We start from the raw sequence: 21,955 nt of genomic DNA on the forward strand, positions 1-21,955 counted from the left end.
GAAATTGAAAAAATAACTAGGAAATGTATAAATCCAAAAGGCTCGTTTTCTTATTTTATCTGAAAATTTTAGAAAAAGAATGAAGAAATTAATGGTTATTATTTATATTTTGAAGTGTGGCAGTGTGGTAAAGGATTAAACACTGGATTTAGGCTCTAGAGTCTTTGGGGTGGGGTGGGGTGTCACTAGTAGACCTATTTTAAGGAGTTCTGGTGGCATAATCTGTCTCCTCCCTTTTACAGCTGTAACAAATTCAGTGCTCGCCCCACCCATGGCAGGCACTGGCCCAAAAGGCTGCCATAGAGACACTGTAATGCACTGGGCCCTGTTCCTCTCTCTCTAGCCCCAGGAATAAATTTTGTTACAGATATTTAAAAAAAAAAGGGCAGTCCATGTATCATGCATCTTTGGGGCCTTCAGCCATAGCAGTGTCCCTTCCAAGTCAAGGAAGAGTATGTTCTTGTTTCTTGGCAAAACTGTCATCATTTAATTGGTATCAGATTCTGACTTACACAAGCAACATTTTTACCTTTCAACAGTCCAAAGTGTGTGCTGGCTATTGGACAAAACTTTTCTAATTGTTAAAATCTCTATTGAAAAAAACGAAAATATACAGCCTCAGAAACCCAATAGAGGATCACTATGAGTCTGAATCGACTAAACAAGTTTGGGTGTTTTTGTTGTGGCTGGGTGTAGTTTGCTTGGTTTTTAGTATTTCTTTTAAAATACTGTAGAATTTATTTCATACAGACTGCAGTAGTGCAGTAATGCTTGCATAGCAAAACTTCTCAGCTAAATGCACTGGCCCCATGGCATACCTCAAAAACTAAAATATCAGTATCATATCTGATAGGTAGGTACACAGGTAGCACTGAAAATGCTTGAAAAGAGAAGGTGGCCTATTACCAAAAAACTGAAGTCACACTGAGCCATCAAGTGGAAAGTTTTTCAAAATAGATTGAGAAGGAACATCTAGCAAAATATGAGGGAAACCAAGAGCATGTGAATGGAGGACAGGCCTCTTCTTTTAATTTCACAACCAATACTGAATGCCAATACATTTATGGTTTATCAGGTCCTGGTGAAGATGCCAAGCAGATAATAGGAGGTGCTGAAGCTAGATTTCAGGATGAGGAGACATAGTTAAATGGTAGTAAGGAGTCCAGGGTAGTCCCTAGTGAGGAGGACTGAAGTTAATCCCCAAAAGAAAACCCTCTTCATTCTCAGAGTTTGAAGTCAAGAAAGGGAAGAGGCACATCTTACAGGAAATGGGATTTATGACTTGTTTTATTATGTTAGTCCTTTTTTCTGAGTCGCCTTTACTTCTCTTCCCACTTTCCTAGAGATTCTCAGCCTCCGTGACTTGCTGTGCCCTGCTTCTGGTGGCTGCTGCTCAGTACTGTGAAACATGGTACTACGGAAGCAGCTATAGCAGGCTAAGCAGACACCCTAGAAACAGGGCCCATCCTCCCAGGACCTGGGGATATTCTCTTCAGGAAGGCTTAGCCAGAACCTAGGAGTCAGAGCTAGAAAGTACCAGAAAGTAATGGATTTGATCACATGAAAGGACAGTGAGTAGGGCTTTAGAAAGAAAGTTAAAAGAGACAACGGAAGGGCAAAAATTGAATTTTGGCCACAGAGTGTCAGGAGATAGAGAAAAGGAGAAGAAAGTCAGGAAAAGCATTAGGGAAAGTCTTAAGGGAAGACACTTGACATACAGAGTGATGAAGAAATAGAGATCATGAATGAAGATGGAGAACAATGGAGATAGCCAGAAGCAGAGAGAAAAGGAGGAGCAAATGAGGAGAGGAGAGGAGAGGAGAGGAGAGGAGAGGAAAAAAGGTAATGGTAGACATAGGTCAATGGTGATTAATATTATAAAACTTATTTAATAAATGGGAATGATTGTATGAAACACAATGTGAATGAAGGATGATGTGAAATACAATGTATATGAACTTTGTAAGCAAACCAATATAAAATTAAATCTATACCTAAAACAACAATAACAACAAAAGTTATTATGATTGAGAGACAAGGACAGAGACAAGGATTAAGAGGCAGGGAAATAGACAAAGACACAAGGAGACAAGGATATTCCAACACAGAAAGCAAATAAGATAGAGACAAAATAGCAGGGAAGATTGAAGAAGGAGATGGTGAAAGAAATGGTGAGAAGCAGAGATTCTGTCAAGATGTAAGGTTTAGCGAGAGACAGACTCAAGGAGTCCCCCAGAAGCTGACATAGCAAGATTTGAGCTGGAATCTGATTAGCAGGGGGAAAGGACCAACATGAGAAGCCATATTTCGACATCTAATACACCAATATCATTAGATAAGTCACCAACTTATAGTCACAGAACTCTCAGTTTATAACGTCTACAACAAAGCATTTTCTAGTTGGCAGTGAGGACATTTGAAGACAGGAACTGTTGGCTAGTTATGTGTGAAACAGCTGCTGATTTCCAATTCCTGGGCATTTTCTCTTTCAAAACAAGATGTTGTCTTTCCTCCAATGAATGAATGAATGTTTCCATGACTGAAGTGGTGACAGGAAGTGGCAAGGGTTGAACATCAAGCCCCACCCCTAACCAGGCTCTCTTTTGCTAATGTGAGCCAGGTCTGCAGCTGCTGGAAGATCTTCTGTAGAGAAATAAGAATTTTTGAAAGTCAGGCACTAGCACCAGGAGAGGTGCAAGAGATGTGGAATTTAACATGCAAACAAAACACAACTTATCCAGAGTTTTTCTTCTCCTACCTGGCGTGCCAGGCGGAGGCTGGGGGAGTCTGAGGGTTTCTCAGGAGCCATGTCTAAGCAGTGGGAGGCATTCGGGATGAGAAGAGATGACTCAAAGGGTCCCAAGGGCCGTGTTATACTTAGCACATGCCAGGGGTCTGCATCCCCTAATAAGAAAAGAGAGGATGGTGTATTGTGCTGGGCATGAATCAGTGGCTTAAGAGGCAGGATCTGATAGCATGCTTACCATTAATGAATAACACTTGAGTGGCCCTCAGGGTCTGGCCACCATAGTAGGAGTTTGTCTGGGCCACTGCCTGGGCTACTGATGAGACTGAGAGGCCAAATATCTGCTCACAAAGACTGAGTTGGGAGGGCAGTGCTGGGCGTTGGGAGAAAGGGCATCCAGGGCCTTCACAGGTGACATCTGTGGAGGGAGATGTCTTTAAGTGTGTGAGAACATGACAGTGCTCCATTTTCCTCACTCTCATCTAATAATTGTTCCCAGAACTCTCCTGTGATGACCAATGTCACTACCCCTCCTTGTGTTCACAGTATACACACACACACACACACACACACACACACACACACAGTGACAACTTAAGGTACTCAGAGCTGTGATGGAGTTAGGTCAGGATTCTAGATTAGATTCTAGTTAGGTCAGGAGCATAAAGGATTCAGGAAGGTCATCTCGCAATAGACTTTAAGGAATTGGTAGCAGTGAGCCAAGCAAAGAGAGAGAGGAGAAAAAGTATAAGACAAGAGGAACTGTTATGTGCAAAAGTCCAGCAATAGATCTGGAGCACATAAAGAGCAGCTTGGGTCAAATCACTCCTACTTGAATTCTTCAGCTCTTGTTTGTACTCAGGGTAAATCCAACTTTATTAGCTTCAAAGTTATTTCTCCCTTCACCTTTTATTGAGTGGTTACTTCAGACGTTGAGCAAGATTAGGTACACAGTGACAACCAACGGCAAGACAGACAGTTCCAGAAAGAGAGATGGGTGACCAAGAATATATGATGACAGATTGTGGAAAGAACTGAGGGGAAAAATGAGGAGACTGTGTGTGGGTGTTTGTATGTTTGTGTGGAGGAGGTGCATCCTGTGTTTAGACTTGAAGATAAGTAAACAATGTCAAGGGGCTGGGGGGAATAAGTATTATTAACAAAAGAAACAAAACATGCATAATACCGGAGATGTTAGGAAAAAGAGCTTACTAAAGGATTAAAACATATAAAGCCTTATATAATACTAATGAGAATAAATACGTACCTATAATGAGGAAGTATTTAATCTATGCCAGTACTATTTTAAGCTATCTGTAATGCTATTTATATATTACCTACTTTAATCCTCAAACAACTTTCTGTGATAAGCACTACTATTTAGTTCCGTTTTATAGATGTGAAAATAGAGGCATGGAGAAGTAATTTGCTCAAGTTTGTTACCACTTCAGACCTAGGAAATGGTAAGAGCTGGAATTTGAACTTTTGCTTTAAACTAGCATCCTCACTCCCTCTAGAGGATTTTTGAATGTTAACTGTCTTCCTTATATAGTGGTGAGTATACTCCCTTGTCATGTGGGAGGCCAGGTTCGATTCCTCAATGGGGAAGCACACTTACTTTTAAAGCTCTGGTGATCTAGTGGTAAGAAGCTGTGCTTAATCCCAAAGGCACACAGATCGAACTCACCAGCTGGTCTGTGGGAAGAAGGATGGACAGTCTCCTTCTGTGTGATTTATTGTCTCTGAAAACCTACTGGAGGGTCAGCTATGGGTCGGCTCTGATGTGAGGGTACACAACAACCACACCACTGCGGGCTTAGAGTGGTCAGCCTTAGCAAAGAAAAATATAGACTATATAGTTCAATTTGAATTTCACATAAACAAAAAAAACCATGTATTTTAGTATAAATATATCCTGAAATAAATATTTAGAACTCATACTAAAAAGCTACTTGCTGTTTATCTAAAATTTAAATTTAAACAGACATCTTGGGTTTTATCTGGCAACCCTCACCTGAGGTCACATGGAAAAGTTTTCATGCTGTGAAGGACCAAGGTTGTATTTAGAAAGATCTTTCTGGACCCTGTGCAGAAAGTGGATTGTAGAAGACAAATAAAGACCTGGAAGCCAGGGAAGAGTCTGAGGCACAAATCCAGAAAGATGATGATGGAAGCCTCTACCGGAACTGTGGGAATAGAAGGGGGAAGGAGAGGACTGGAGGGTTATTTGGCATGCATGCAGGGTGGGCAGGATTCAATAGTTGACAGGCTATGAAACAACGAGAAGAGGCATCTAAAACAACTCTGAGGTGCCTAGACTGGTGACTGGAGTCAGGATGGGGCCATCCCTGGGATGGAGACATAGAAGAAGACAAGTAGAAAGCAAATCATATACAAAGAAGCCTGAGCGAGTATGTGAGGAAGTCAACCACATATACACATATGAATGATTGTCTACCTTTTAGTCCCACAACAGCTGACTATCCAAAAACTCAGGAGTCAAGCTCTTTTCCTATGTAAATAGTAACGAGTTCAGACCATCTGTGAGGTGGCCCATTAGGGCACAGCATGGGATAAATGTTTTGGGCATGGGGCTTGGACCAGTCACTTACAAAAGCCAAATTCAGTACAGGTCTGGTACAACCACTGCCGGTCACCCACACCGGAACCTTGGGGTTCTGTGTTCCTCAGGTGTGCCACTGTCTCTGCTCGAGAAGCACTTAAGCACCTCTGTCCCAGACTGCGCATGACCATCTGAGGACAATATAGATACATACATACATACATACATATCTTGCTTCCTTACGCCCACTCCCATGCTAGGTCAGGATTTGGAGGATAATAGCCACATAGGTCAGAGATCACAAATCTAAAGGATGAATTCCTGACTTCTGGGAGTCAGCAGTCACAAAGATAGGCTCAGGGTTCTTGTGGGCCAGAACACTACACAAGCAGGCCTTTATGATATGCAGGTCTTTGAGTAAGTGATAGTATCTTGAACTTTTCCCCCCATCTGTGCCGGAACAAAAACTCACTGCTGTCCCATAAATTCCGGCTCAGTGTAACCTTGGAGGATGGAGCAGGACTGCTTACCAAGAATGCACAAAGATGTAAATCTTTATGGAACCAAAGTGTCATGCTCTTTTCCTGCAGAACTGCTGGGGGGTTCCAACCACAACTGTTCCGTTAGCAGCTAAGTGCTTTAACCACTGAACCGTCTGGGCTCTTCCTCATCTTTAAGCTGAAATAATAGTGCCTATCTCCAAGAACTTCTGTGAGAATTAACTGAAATAATACATGTGAAGAACTCAGCAGGGCATCCAGCTCTGACAATGAAAGTGGGCTCTAAGATTAGAGTCCTTGGTCCCTACTGACTCCAGGGCTACATTTTACATTGATTCTCCAAATAATAGAGAACTTGATATGCGAAGTTCTTGAGGATTTAATTTTACTTGGACCCACAATCAATGCCCATGGAAGCAGTAATCAAGAATTGGACAAATCTGATGCAAAAGAACTACTTTTAAAAAATTGTTTTATAAAGATATTACCTTGAGGTTTAAGGTATGCCTGACCCAAGCTATGGTATTGTCAGTCACGTACATATGAAAACTGGACAAAGAACAGAAAGACTGAAAAATTTGATGCTTTTGAATTATGATGTTAGCAAATATTGAATGTACACCATGGGTGGCCAGAAAAATGAACCCATCTGCCTAGGAAGAAGTACAGTGCTCCTTGGGAGCGAAGATGATTGAGAATAGTCTCAAATATTTTGACATGTTATCAGGAAGGACTAGCCTCTAGAGAACCACATCATACTTGGTAAAACAGTGAAAAAGGAAGATCCTTGAAGAGATGGACTGACACATGGCTAAAAAAAATGGACTCAAATAGTAATGATAGTAAAGATAGTGCAGGATTTGGCAATGCTTTTTTTTTTTTTTTTATCACAATGAGCCAGAATCCATTTTGGCTATAAAATGAGATCATACAGCAATGCTTTGTAAAGATAGCCCAGGATTCTATAATGTTTTGTTCTGTTGTACATACGGTCGCTAAAGCCCCATCCATCTCATTTCACCTTCCTAAAGGCATTGGGGTCATTCCTATTTTATAGGTGAGGAAATTAAGGCTTATTGAGGGTCCTCACTTGCCCAAGATCACATAACCAAGCGGAAGCACTCTGCTGCCCCGTTTCTGCAGCTTCCCGGGGTCTTCACCTGCGCTGCCCGCCGCAGCCCGCGGTAGGGGGCGGTGCGGCTGTGGCTGCGGTTGCCGGAGCCCGAGAGAAATCCACAGAGTTGTCGCACGCTCAGCGGCGCCCCCGCCTGCCCATTGTACTGCACCGCGCCCCCCACCAGCGCCTGGAGCTCCTCCAGCAGCTCCGCCTGGTCCTCCAGGCGGCTCAGCGTTCCGCACGCTCCCAGCTCCTCCCGCAGCGCCTCCTGGGACGCCTCGTCCGCCCGCAGTCGCCGCTCCACCTCCTCGAAAGCCGCAGATGCTGCAGTCCTGCACTATAGAGAGAGAGCAAAAGGTAGGGTCTGCAAAGATCAGGACTCTGGCCCAGGCCGACCGAACCTACAGGTCCACCTTCGTTTCACCGCTTAGGACTTAGTTCTCTGGAAGCCTTGGCTCCATGCACAATTGCTCAATTCCCGCCCGAAGCACCGTCTTCTTGTTGACCCTGCCCCCTATTGAGACCTCCCCGCCTCATAGGATTGGCTCTCGCCCGCTCAGCTTCAGCTGAGGCTCCTCCTACCATAATGCTCCGCCCCTTTCCCCTTGGTCCCGCCTCCTTCTTAGACCCACCACATCCCCAAACGCTTCGTCCCAGCACTTTTCTTTCCCAGGCTTCGCCTTTCCTCTCTGGCCAGGGTTCTTTCCCCTTTGCAAAGTCTCTTCTCACCTTTGTCCACCTCAGACCAGGCCCAATATCCTACCTCCGGGGACCCACCAATTGCCGTGTTCATTAAGCTTCGGGACACTACCTGTGGACAGACCATAGGAAAGGTTGTCAGGAGACCCCAGCCACCATCGTCCTCCCACTCTTTCTTTCCGCAGCCGCTGTTCACCCGCCTTACGTTGTTATATTCTGAGAAATCCAGCACCGCACGTAGCGGGGCGGAGGAGGCGACGGAGGCGAAAATTACATGGGGAAACTGAGGGAGGAGACAACCATCAGGTGAGGAGTTAGGTTATTGGAACACCCCCTCCTATACGCCGACCCGCACTATACCGTCCCGCTTCTTGGGCTCCCTCTTCATTTGGGTCACTCAAACTTGTCTTAACCCCTACCTTCTCATGCATTAGGTTCTAGTAAAGATAGCATAAGGAAAACTTTTCAGGAGTGGAAGGAGGGTAACCTATTTCTATTCTTTTAAATCAAGACAACGGAGTCTGAATTTTCTCCCCTTAGCTCACTCAGAGAAGCCCCAGGGACCTTCAGCCTGGCCCAGGCGGCCAGAGAGCCGGCATAGGAGCCTCCGAAGCAGATCCAAGGGCTTGAGGAGGAGACGTTGAAGAGGCGGGAGAGTGCAAGGTGGGCAGAGACCATGTCAGACAACCTGGGATCAGAGGAGAGGTTGGATTTGTCCTCATTCCTCATCTCCTTTCCCTTCCAGCTTCCCACACTGTACAACTGGGGTAACCAGGTACCCAGAGACTTGAATAGGAAGAGTCTGGACAAAAGCTAGGATTTCTTAGATTCTTATGGTGTGTTTCAGAGGACTCCCTACACTTACATCCTCTGACCTTCTCTTCCAGGTTATGTAGGATTGGTAGAATCTACAAGGCAGTTTCAACGGAAACCTGGCAAATGTGGAGGAGGTGGGGGCTCTCAAAGAGGATAACAAAAAGGAAGAGAAGGAAAAGGATCCTAGTCTGGATAGATCTGAAACTACTGGAGGTAAGGGAGAGACACAAATTAGGAAAATAAAGATCAATGTCCAGATATGCCCAAGATCCTCCTTAACATCCTAAGAGTTTTCTTTTCTATCCAGCTTTTCTGAAATTCAGTTACTACCTCCTGCTACAGTTTGCAGCCAGTTCGCTTATGGTAAAGATTGTGAGAAAGCACAGAAAGAGAGAAAATGAGATACAGACAAGAGAGCTAGAGTTGAGAATGAAACAGATAGAAACAGACAGCGGGGAAGAGAGACACCAATCAAGGGAGACATAAGTGGCATGAACAACAATGACACAGACTGACTGGAGAAAGAAATGGTGGAAGGGGTGTGTTAATATTAGGGGTATATATTGGAGAGGGTGAAAGAAGGAGCCACAAGACTGGGAAATGTTTACTCCACAAACAAGAACTCAAAGGTTCATGGCAGGAATGTGCTCCTAAATATGAATAACATCACTGACCTCGCTGCACTTGGAGGGTATGACTACCAGAGAGTTAACTGAGCACATCAGACCCATGGCTAATGTAAGGACTTGGATTTTACTCTTTGTGAGAGACATGAGAGGGATTTGTGCTAGGAAGCCTCATTTCCAGCCTAACAAGATCTCCCTGTTTTTACTGTGGAGAACAGATTGAAGTAGGCAAGGGCAAAACCAAGGAGACCAGTGAGAAGGCTATAACTCAGGTGAAACATGCCAGTAGTCTGGACACACTCCAGTGATGTAGTAGACTACTTAAGACAGCAAGGCAGAAAACATCACAATATTATTTAGGAGAAAAATACAGACAGGAAGAGAAAGAAAGATTAAGACACCATAAAAAGCAGAGAGAAGAAATAAGAGGGAACCAGAGAGTTAGAGACTGGTTTCGGGAAAAGGAGAGACACAAATGCTGAGATGCCAATGTCAACCCTAATTCTCTGACTTCAAAGACTTTGTCGCTACTTACGCATGACGGCTGGACAGGAAGCGGAGCTGGGCCATGTCCAGGCCTCCAGCAGGTACACTCAGTCCATAAAATCTGTGTTCCAGACCTATCACCAGTGCCCCGAAGGCGGAGGCCAGGGCTGCAGGGTGACCTATAAAGAGTATGGGAGGTGGGGGAGATTGAACTGAGTGGAAGCTCTTGCACCTGAGCGTCTCACAATGTTGCAATATACATCTGCAATTCTGGACCCTACTAACTTCCCAGTCATGTCTTTCCCCTCTTACCTCTCATCACTGATCCGGACCCAAGGCTGCCCTCACCTCCCAGGTGCAAAAATACAGGTCCATCCTGGCCGGTCCAATGCTGATCATTCACCCAGTACCTCTAGCAGGGGGATTTGGGAGAAAAAAAAATGGTGCTGTGAGAGTGCTGACCTCATGCACTCTAGTTTTAATGTCTTTGTATACTTAGTAATGTAGTGGAGAAGGAGAGGGCACTACTGAGTGATTGGGGAGACTGTGTGCAGAAAGGGCTATTTGAGATGAAATCTGAATAGTGAATCAACATCAACCATGGGTAGATAATAGATAGTGCATCTTAGATGAAGGAGACAGCAAGAGCAGAGTTCTGTGGTGGAAACATTTACATGGCCCAGGAAAAAGGAAGGCTTGTACACTCAGGCAGAGCAGGCTGTGGAATGGCAGGCATGAGTTCAGGGTGGCTCAAATATAAGGAAAAATAAAGACAAGGAAGCTAAGGGACACAGAGAGTGGAGACTGAAAGCTAGAGTGAGAAGGGGACTGATGTGAGAGGGCAGAGGAGCCAGTGGATACCTCCTCTGCCTCCCCCGCCCCCTGGCCTTCTGACTTCACCTGTAGGAAGACCCTTCTGTCAGACGTATTGAAGGGGTCCAGGGGCTGCTCTAGCCACCCCTCTTTTGGGAGGACCAGAGCACTGGGGCCTAGGCTCAGATCCAGGCTTGGGTCAGATCCCTCCTGAAGCTGCTGAGTGTGCTCACGTAGGCGCCTAAGAAGAGAGGCTATGGGACATGGAGAGGCAGTCAGGCTAGGCCCTTATAGGACCCTGCCTGCTGCTCATTCTTGTCTTACCTGAACCTGAAAGCCCCAAGAAGGAACCCAGGAGCAGAGAGCCCAGCCACAGGGCAGGCCCAGCAGTCATGCTGTCCAGTCTTCAATGCAAGGGCTTTAGGCGCTCTGCTCCTCCCCACTCACGGAGGACCTTTATCATGTCCTTAGAGGCTGGGCTCTAAACTCATCATCTTTCATGAGGAGTTCAAGTTTCTTTCCTGACACGTCCAGAGCAGGTCAAGCGTCTGTAGGAACTGCTAAAGCGGGACAGGGACGCCAGACTGAGTAAAGCCTGCTGATGTAGCGCTGGAAGATCCAGTTTCTCTTCTCTGTCCCTCATTCTCTCCTCCTTTTGGATTCAGCCTCTATTCCCTCTGTCCCTTAGTATCCCCTTGCTGTCTTCTTGACCTCTTTATTTAGATAATTCCTATACCTGAGTCTCCCCTTTGCTGTTCCTTCAGCCTTTACCTCTCCTTGAGTACCTTCTCTTGAACCCTCAGTTACCCATTTATTCTCAGTAAGTCTCAGATATATATCTTCAAATATATATAGAAGTGAGATCATAAACACAGTATTTTATTAATCTACTCAAGTTGTTTCTACTTTTTGACTGTTAGGAATAATGATATTATGATCATTTGCATTACATATCTTTTTGTAGACAAGTGTTTTCATTTCACTTGAATCAATGCCTAGATACTGGGTCATAGGTATCTTAGTGCTACCATAATAAAAATAGCATTAGTGGGTGGCCTTAATAAATAACAATTTTTTTGAGGAGACTAACTAAATGAGGAGACTAGCTAACTGAATTCAGGGCTCTGGCCATACAGAAGACTTTCTTTTTTCATTTACATTGGAGAAATGTCATTGTTTCTTTTCAGCTCTGTTCCTTATAGGTCATCATATATCATGATATCTATCTCCCAACATCTGTGCTTTTTCTCCATATGCCTAAATCTGCTTTTCTTATTTCTCAAAAGTGATTCCGTCACAATAGCAAGCAGATGGAAACAGCCTTGGAGGGAAAAGTGCCTGTTAACAGACAGATGGATCATAAATTAATAAATACATCATAGAATACGAAGCAGCCATGAGGAATAATTATGACCCCAGTGACTCAACTTTCAACCAAGCAATAGGTGGGCTTATAAGGTGATCAAGAACACCAGGGAAAATGTCCTTTGAAATGTCACTTTGAAAGGGCACTGTTCAACTAAAGCTAAAAATACAGGAAAGAGAGGACAGGAAGTATGAAAGTATGAAACACAGGAAGGTATGGGAAGGGTGCTTTTGCAATGTGGGAATTCTATTCAATGCCATGAAACATAATGTGCTTGAATTGTTGAACAGAAAAATCAATTTGCTCCTTAAATTTTCACTCAGATCACAATAAAAAGTGAGTGTTTTTGTTTTTGAAAAGTAATTATGGGTTCTTGAGACATCTTATTACATGGATGAATCTGGAGGTCATTACACTGAGTGAAATAAGTCAACCACAAAAGAGCAAATACTGCATTACTTCATGTTTATAAAAATTTGAGTAGGTACTCAAATAGGAACTAATAATTCTTTGGTGGCTACCAAGAATGTGGAGAGAAGAGAGTTGAATTCACACTCTAGAAAGTAAGTACCTGTTATTTTTGGTAATGTTAAAGTTAACACTAAATGTGGATGAAGTGTGCTCAGATTGACCAACATAAATGATGTCACTAAGGAGTACACAAGAGAAATGAATTTGTGGTATGTATTATTTTGCAACTACAGCAACAACAATCTTAAAATATGTTGTTATATGTGACACTGATATATCAAATGTGATAATGGTTACCCATGGTGCATAGTTTGGTGGAGCTCCTAGATTAAAACTGGCTTGAAAGCAGGAGTGGCATCCACTTCCAAAATAGCTTGCCTCCAGAAACTCTATGAACTTAGAGAAACAATGAAAGTTACACAAGTGTTTAGGTCTTTTGTTCACAGGGTCACTATGAGTTGTCTACGACTCCACAACACTTAAAAGCGATTTTCCCCCCCTGAAAAAAACAGCCATACTGATTGTATAGAGGCTGGTGATTGTAGGTTTTACTCATCCTTCAGGTCTAGAGTTGAATTCACTGCTGTAACTCAATTTTCAGACATACAGTAGGGAAACAAGGTAAGAGAAACAAAACATTAGGGATTAATGTCTAAAACATTAATCACTCAAGATAAAAATGGCAAGATTAGCCCAAGGGTAAAGTTCAAAGTGTGGGAAAGCTTAGAAATAAAAGAAGAACAAAAAGGAGAAACAAAGAGGAAATAGGAGTTCGTGTTACAGTGTATGGATTACAGTCAATGTCATGAAATGAAATATGTATACATTATTGAATGGAAAACAGATTTTCTCTGTAAATATGCACTCAATTCACAATAAAAAGTGAAAAGAAAAGAAAAGAAAAAGAGAGCTTTTCCTCAATATTATCTCATGGCAGTCTCTCCTGGACCTGTCTCTAGTGGCAGAAAATGATCTTTTAGGAATCAGAACTCCAGGTCCTCAGGACTGAACTCTGGAGACCAGTTGACCAATTGCGTAGACCAGTTGAAGCCAGACCTCAGCAAGGCTTGTTGTGTTGTTATGTGCCAACCAGTTGACTATAACTCATCCATTAAGCAATGGATCCGAACCCTACTCTATCCTGTGCCATCATCATCACTGATATATTTGAGCCTATTATTACAGTGACTGTGTCAATCCATCTAGATGAGAGTCTTCCTCTCTTTATGCTGACCCACCTTCCCAAGCATGATGTCCTTTTCTAAGGACAGGTCCCTTCTAACAATCTGTCATAATCATGTGAGATGAAGCTTCACCATCTTTGCCTCCTAGGCGCACAAGGTTGCACTTTCTCTAAGACATATTTGCTTGTTCATGTGATTGTCCATGGAATATTCAGGATTCTTCTCCAACACCACAACTTAAAGGTACTGATTCTTCTGTCATCCTTAGTCGTCCAACTTTCAGATGCAGAGTAGGTAATTGAAAAGACCTTGTCTGATCCATGGCTTGGATCAGATGCACATTAATTAGTCTTTAAACTGACATTGTTGCTCTTTAATATTTTGGAGAGGTCCTTGACAGCAGATTTTCTCAGTGCAACACTTCTTTCGGTTTTTTGATGCTGGCACTAAGAGTTTTTGGATGTGAATCCAAGCAAGATGCAATCATTGAAAACTTCTCCTTTCTGTATCTATTGTGATGTTGTCTATTGGCCCAGTGTGAGAATTTTTGTTTTTTTGGTGCTGAGATGTAATTCATAATGAAGGCTTGCTCTTCTGAAGCAAACATTTCAAGTCCTCACTTTCAGCAAGGTTGTGTCATCTGCATAATTGCAGGTCATTGATGAATCTTCCTCTGATCCTGATGCCACATTTTCTGCATAAGGTACAGCTTCTCAAATTATTTGATCATTCATTATGTAATAATGAATGAATTTTTTTTAAATCAACTGGAGGGTTAGGAAGGAAAATGTGCAATGATGAATGCATGAAAATTCAACTTTTCCATAAACTTTTGTTAAAGTCACAACAAAAAAAAGTTATTTGATCAGCATACAGATTGAATAGATAGAATGGATACATCCCCAGCACAGTGCCTTTCTTGATTTTAAACCTTGCAGTGTTTCCTTGCACTGCAAAGATATGACCTTGTAATGTAAAGCTGCAGGGCCAGATTCATGGTGGGGATGGTTTACAAAACTGAACTTTTGATTCATTTTTGGTCCAGCAAACACCCTTAAATACTTCCACACTCATGTCTAACTCTTTGAAATGTGCCTGCAGTTTCCCTGTTTCCTTTATTTGGTTTACTGGAGGAGAATGAAAACAGATTTATTATTATTATTATCTACAACTTAGCTGCATTTCCCCAAATTTGGTCTTAAACCTTCACTTGGTATGGGGAATACAAACTTTTGCTGAGTTTAGAGTTTGCAGTTGGCCTTCTGAATCTGCTCGCAGAAGATCTATGTATTTGCACTGCTCCAGCAAAGTCCATTTCACCCCTTAGGGAATAAGGAGAGAAAATTATCATATCTGAAATAGTCAGCACTATGACCTCCTACAGGCAGGAGCTGTAGTTGTCATTGAGTCACCTGTGACTCATAGCAACCATATGAACAAAAGTTCTGAACCCTGTACAGCAGCTCTGAAGCCTCCTTGGTCCTAAGCTAGTCTCACTGACTCCGACACACCTACCTCTATTGCCCTCGTCACTGTATCCATCCATCTCATCCAGGGTCTTTCTCCCATGTGCTGTCTGTCCACCCTTCCAAGCATGATGTCCTTCTCCAAGGATCAGTCCCTCCTGGCCACATACCCAAAGTATATCAGATGGAGCTTCAAAGTCCTAGCCTCCAAGGAGAAACTTGGTTTCACTCTAAGACAGACCTGTGTGTTTTCTTGGCATTCCACAGTGTGTTCAAGACTCTTCTCCAGCACCACAACTGAAAGGCATCAATTCTTCTTCAGTCATTCTTAGTCATCATTCAGCTCTCTGATGCATAGCAAGTAATTGTAAAGTCAGTGAGCTGGACTAGTACACCTTGGTCTCTAGACTGACATCATTGCTGAGTTGGTGCATAGTATTGAAACCCCCATGGATAGCCAAAAGAACAAACAAATCTGTCTTGGAAAAAGTACAACCAGAGTGCTCCTTAGAGGCAAGGATGATGAAATTTCATCCCACACATTTTACACATGTTGTCAGGAGGGGCCAATTCTTGGACATTGTGCTAGAAAAGTTCAAAGCAAGGAAGACTTACAAGGAGATGCATTGATTGACAATGAGCTTGAGGAGGATTGAGGTTGCGAGGATGGTGCAGAATAGGGCAAGGTTCAGATCTACATAAAGTTCCTATGAATTGTAGTAGACTGGACCACCCCTAACAATTTGCCAGGCAGCAAAGTGTAGAGCTTTTGTTGATTTTTGTAAAATCTGATAGATCACCAACAAATGTGATTTTCAGTATGCCTTTTCCCCCCTTTGTGATATTAAATCACTGAGCTGTGTATTCACCTGTATATCAGAAAAGGACATAGCACAGTCCTTGTCTTCGGGGTAAGGAAGGGCAAACATAAGCAGCGAATTACAATAAAATCCTAAAATAGACCAACAAGAAAGCACACTGCAAGTCATTTTCACGTATCACAAAGAAATGAGTATGAACAGGAAGGGCACAGCCACTCAGGACTTACCTTTCTGTGTGTAGGGGAGGCTTCTTGCCTGGATCCACTTGGCCAAGAGTCTCTGGATTATTTTTTTTTAAATAAATTTTTATTCTGTACTTGTTTGCTTACAAAGTTCATATGCTTTGTTTTTGATGCTGGATCTTTTTCTGGATTCTTCTTAAAAGCTTCTCTGGGATAGAATGGTGGAGACTTCTCTAGTGAATACTTCTTTTTAGACAAAGCCATAGCTCCCAAGTTATTTTCCAGTGGAGGAAAGTAGTTCATTTCTGAGATTTCCCCCCTCTCTTTTCTTTTTAATTTTGTATGAATATGTAGAGAGCAATTATTGTTGTTGTTTTAAGATGCCATTAAGTCAAGTACGACTCATAATCTCCCTATGAACAAAAGATCTGAACCCTGTTCTATCCTGCACCATCCTCACACTTCCTTACACACAAGAGCCCATTGCAGCAGTCACTATGTTAATCCACCTGGTTGAGAGTCTTCCTCCCCTTCGCTAACTCTCCACCGTTCTCAGCATCATGTTCTTCTCTAAGGAACAGTCAGGAACAACCACTCTTAACAACGCGCCCAAAGTATGTAAGGCAAAACTTATCATTCTTGCCTCCAAGGAGCACTCTGGCTGCACCTTCTCCAAGACACATGTGTTCATTCTCTTGGCCGACCATGGGATGTTCAGTACTCTTCTCCAACACCACAGCTCACAGATGTCAATTATTTTTCTATTATTCTTATTCATTGTCCAGCTCTCAGATGCATTGCAAGCAATTGGAAAGACCATGACCTGAATCAGATGCACCTTAGTCCTCAAACTGACATCATTACTCCTCAATAATTTGGAAAGGTCCCTAACTGCAGATTTTTCAGTGAAATATGTCTCCTTATTTCCTGACTGCTGGTACCAAGAATGTTAATTGTGGATCCAAGCAAGATGAAGCTATTGACAGTTTTAATCTCTTCTCCATCATGAACCTGCCTATCTGTCCCAGTGGTAATAATCTGTTTCCCTAACATTAAGATGCAGTCTATACCAAATACTGCATTAATTGATCTTTCTACAACAAATGCTTCAAGTCCTCCTCACTTTCAGCAAGCAATGTTCTATCATCTGCATAACACTGGTTATTGATGAGTCTTCCTCCTATCCTGATGCCACACTCCTCCTCATAGAGTCCAGCTTCTCGGATAATTTGCTCAGCATTCATATTGAGTAGGTAAGGACGTTTAATGGTAATGAAGGAAGATATTGAAGCTGCGTTGAAGGCGTTGGCAAGAAATAAAGCCCGGAAATCGACAGGATTTCAGTTGATTTCTTTCAATTAACAGGTGCAGCCTTGGATGCACTCACCAGTCTATGCCTGGAAATTTGGAGGACAGCTGTCTGGCCAATTGATTGGAAGAGGTCTGTATTTTTGCCCACTCCCAAGAAAGGTGATCCAACTGAATGTAGAAACTACTGAATAATATCACATGCAAGCAAAATACTTCTGAAGATCATGAAAAAAATAGATAGCACAATGCATAGATAGGGAACTGCCAGAAGTTCAAGCAGGATTTAGAAGAGGCTGTGGCACCACGTATAAGTTCACCTGAGGAAGGACAGAACCCAGTTTCAGACCAAGAAAGACAGTTTACTGAGGAGAAACTGCTGGACTGACTCTCAAGGCAGAAGACCAGACCCCACATAAAGTTAGAAAGGGTTTTTTAAGTTCTATTACAAGGAATTTGGGGAAGGGGATGCTCACAGATGCTTTCTACAAGATAGAGAAATGGACTGAGGTCTCAGATAACTATTTCTGGGAAAGGGTTAGAGCAGTTTCACATCCTTGACAAAATGCACAGCTGCTGTTTCTTGTGACTGGATTCTTTCAGTAGCCATTCTGGAACAGGAAGGAAAGGGTTCTGCAGTCCTAATACCAGGGATATCCTTACTGATGTCAGATGGATCCTGGCTGAAAGTAAAGAATACCAGAAGAATATCTATTTGTGTTTTATTGACTGCAAAGGCATTTGACTGTGTGAATCATAACAAGTTGTGGCTAACATTGAGAAGAATTGGAATCCCAGAGCACTTAATTGTGCTCCTGTGGAACCTATTCTCAAGCCAGGAAGCTGTTGTGTGAACAGAGCAAGGGAACACTAAATAGTTTAAAATTGAGAAGAAAATACTTCAGGATTGTATTCTCTCCCCATACCTATTCAGTCTGTATGAAAGAAAAAGGAAAAATTAAAAGGAAGCTTGTTTAAAAAATAGTGTAATTTAACCATCAAGACTATAAATGATAAGCAGTTCCTTACTTCACCTCTACCTTGCATGTGAACTTCCGAGTTGTAAAACAGCCCAGTGGTAGATGGAATTTGCTCCAGGACTTAAGAAGCATAAATGACATAGCTGAGCCTCTACATCTCGTGGTTCCTAACCTGTACACTATAATAGACAAAGTGCTAGTCTATAGGCCTTTTATTGTAAGAACCACCTTCCCTCTGTAACTTGATTTGTGCCACTACTAGAACCTCTACTCGGAATATTATTGTTTGTTAATTTTTGACTCATGTACTTTTAACTTGTTGGTTAAATTTGTGTCTTCTAGGCTGCAACACCCCCATGATACATCTTCAAGGATATGAACATGTACGGCTAAGCACAATTAATAACAGTGCATCTAAATTCCAAAATCAATCTTCATAATAGTCTATGTGTTTCCTACTGCCAAAGGGGCCCTTTAGAGTGGTGAGAGAAGATCTTCACCCTGAAACCCACAGCGTCCCTTTTCAGCAGGAAGTAGCTAAGAGAATACGCCATCCCCTTTTCCTTATGAATCAGGGTGAAGTCTCTCTCAGGGAGGAGTGATAGGGAATGGCAAAGGACACACTGACAAAGAAGATTAATCAGAACTGGCTTTGACAAGCACTGTGGCAATTGGACAATTAAAACAGACATGGAGGGAAGAAGAACAAACTGGGGAGGAGGGTAGAGAAAACAGTGCAACAATGAATGAATGAGAACCCAAAAATCTCTGTAAATGTTCATTAAAACTAATAAAATTTAATAATAACTTAAAAAAAGACTGTAAATGAGACTTCTAGCTTTCTGTGGGAAAAAAATTTCTAGTTGTTAAAAAAAAAAAGGAAATCAAATACTCTTGAAATTTAGACTTGGGAGACCCTCTACAGCGTAGTTGGCCTGTTAGCTCAGTTAGAGCGTGGTGCTAATAATGCCAAAGTCGAGGGTTTCATCCCCTTATGGGCCACCAGCATTTTCTTGCTGTGATCATGTATTTTCTGACCAAGGATCGAATTAATTTCTTTCATTCTGAGTAGTGATAGCTAATCTCTTTGCATCTTCTCTAAAAAGGGGAAGAGTAAGACGATTTTTCAGAATGAAGCTGGGAATGTCCTTGACAGCGATTTTCACAGTGCTCTAGGTCTCCCAATCTCCTGTTGACTATGTGTGTTAATTCTTAATCCAAGCGAGGGAAAAACGTTGACCATCTTCAACAGGTCCTAACTTTCAACAAGCAAAGTTGTGTTTTTGCGTAATGCAAGTTATTGATGAGTCTTACTCTAATCCTAACGCCACATTATTTTTCATAAAGTTCAACTTGTCCAATGATTTGCTCAGCATGAAGATTGAATATGTATGGAAAGTGAATACAGCTTTGATGCGACGCACACCTTCCCTCTTCTCCCCCCAACACCTTTCCCGCGCGTTGCTGCTTACTTTTTGTGTATGTATACATTTGCCTTCTGAGTACAGTACCTGTTTGTCATTTTACTTGTCTAAGATAGCTTTCTGGCTACTATGATTCTGGTGCACGTTACCTTGGTGAACAGGTTTCCGCAGAGCTTCCAGATTAAGAAGCGGGGTGGTCATCCACTTCCGAAAAGCCCATGTGATTTACTGCCTCTGCAAACCCACTAGGTGGTCAGCTATGGGTCAGTTCCTACTTGACGGTTTATAGTATTAGTACTCTGTCATACTTTATTCACGTTGTCATCAATTTCATTTTTTTTTGTTCCCATGTTTTATTAAAGGGTTTATACAAAATGTTAAGATAAATGAGTTTTAATCCTCTTCTTCATCCTGGTTAATCTGAAAATAACATAATTAATAATTTTCTTTGCTGTTAGAAACTACACGCAACCAATCACGTAATTATTATTCTTCAAACATTTTTTGGTGAGAGATTTCGAATACCTTTTGATTGCTGTTATCTTGCTCTTGTTTCTTTCAATAGTTACCACCTCTCCAGGAGATGACCGCTGTCCCATTACCTTTGATCCTTTCTTGAAGAAACTGCTCATAATTGGCAGCACCCATGAGTCCATCTTCTACTGGATGGGTACAGTCAAGGGTGAACTTCAGAACTTGCTTCTTTTTTAACTCCTTTCGCCAAAGGCTTTTTCACAGGTCCCATGGCAGCAGCAAAGTCAGGAAAAGAACAATTTCATTTTACTTGCATCTACAATCAACACCCAAGAATCTCCTACATTATCCTTATCTGGGTTTGGAATGTTAACGGGAGCCTGGGTTAGGGGCTTGGTTTAAATATAAGTATATTCAGGCAAAAAGATTTTGGAGCCAAATACAGAATGTACAAAAAATGTGAAAAAAAGAAAAACAAACAAACCTCATTCATAATGGCAGGACTATCTGTTACAGCCTGTTCTCAAAACGGTGACCTTTCACATGTTAGACAAAGAGTGTTAACCACTACACAACAGAAACTTGCTACTGTTAAGACTTCTAATACAATATTGAATAGGAGAGGTCATAGTGGGCACCTTTGCCTAGTTCCTGTTCTCAAAGGGAATGCCTTTAATCTCTCTCCATTGAGAACAACGTTGGCTCTTAGATTTGCATATATACTTTTTACTATATTGAGGAAATTCCCCTCTAATCCTATTTTGTTGAGTGTTTTAATCAGGAAAGGGTGCTGAATTTTGTCAAAGGCCTTTTATGTATCAGGTGATAGGATCATGTGGTTCTTGTTCTTTGCTCTGTTAATGCCATGAATTACATTAGATCGTTTTTCTTATGTTGAACCATGCCTGTTATGAATCCCACTTGATCATGATGAATTATTTTTTTGATCGTTGGATTCTACTGGCTAGGATTTTATTCAGGATTTTTGCATCTATGTTCATAAGAGATATTGGCCTATAGTTTTCTATTTTGGTGGTGCCTTTACTTAGCTTTGGTATTAAGGATATGTTTGCTTCATAAAATGAGCCTGGGAAAATTCCATCTTTTTCTATTTCCTGAAATAGTTTATGTAGAGTTGGTGACAGTTCTTCTCTGAATATTTGCTAAAATTCACTTGTAAAACCATCCAGCCCAGGACTTTTTTTGGTTGGAAGTTGTTTTGCTACTTTTTTCCAATTTCTTCTTTTGAAATGGGTCTGTTCAGATGTTCAGTTTCAGTTTCTGTCAGTTTAGGTAGGTTGTGCATATCTAAGTATTTGTCCATTTCCTCTAGGTTTTCTTATTTGTTTGAGTATATATTTTCATAATATGCCAATCTTAGCCTTTTTATTTTAGTTGGTTCTTTTGTGATGATGCCTGTTTCATCTCTTAATCGGATTATTTGTGTCTTCTCCTTCTTTTCTTTTGTTAGTTTTGCTAGTGGTTTGTCAACCTCTCCTATTCAATATTGTATTATAAGTCTTAGTGATAGCAATAATGCAAGAGGAGGAAATAAGAGGTATCCAAATTGGCAAAGGGGAGGTAAAATTATCTCTGTACACAGATGATATGATAGTATACTTAGAAAGCCCTAAAGACTCAGCAAGGAAACTATTGGACATAGCTGAGCAATTCAGCAAAGTGGTGGGATACAATATCAACATACAAAAATCAATTGGATTTCTCTACAGTGACAAAGAGAAAACAGAACTGGAGCTTAGGAAAACAATACCCTTCACAACTGCCAATCACAAAATAAAATACCTGGGAGTAAATCCAACCAGAAGCACAAAGGATCTAGTCGAAGAAAATGATAAAACATTACTACAAGAACAAAAAGAGACCTGGAGAAGTGGAAGAATATCTCTTGCTCA

General features: G+C 41.8%; 1 protein-coding gene and 1 pseudogene across 1 annotated transcript; both read right to left on the minus strand.

The window, feature by feature from the left end:
* Positions 1 to 2,574: 2,574 nt before the first annotated feature.
* On the minus strand, positions 2,575 to 10,760 carry PRSS16 (protease, serine, 16 (thymus)). Its single transcript, XM_006903375.1, has 12 exons — positions 10,691 to 10,760; positions 10,454 to 10,620; positions 9,866 to 9,965; positions 9,603 to 9,732; positions 8,190 to 8,313; positions 7,831 to 7,908; positions 7,690 to 7,737; positions 6,970 to 7,263; positions 5,359 to 5,500; positions 2,985 to 3,164; positions 2,759 to 2,904; positions 2,575 to 2,643 (listed from the first exon to the last, which is right to left on the minus strand). The coding sequence occupies exons 1-12, from the start codon at positions 10,758 to 10,760 to the stop codon at positions 2,575 to 2,577; spliced, it is 1,548 nt and encodes a 515-aa protein (XP_006903437.1).
* A 9,201-nt stretch (positions 10,761 to 19,961) lies between these two features.
* LOC102874850 lies at positions 19,962 to 20,313 on the minus strand (annotated as a pseudogene).
* Between the last annotated feature and the right edge of the window lie 1,642 nt (positions 20,314 to 21,955).

The sequence above is a fragment of the Elephantulus edwardii genome, unplaced genomic scaffold (genome assembly GCF_000299155.1).
Source record: "Elephantulus edwardii isolate Elephantulus edwardi_28Jun2011 unplaced genomic scaffold, EleEdw1.0 scaffold00599, whole genome shotgun sequence".
Classification (NCBI taxonomy): Eukaryota; Metazoa; Chordata; class Mammalia; order Macroscelidea; family Macroscelididae; genus Elephantulus; species Elephantulus edwardii.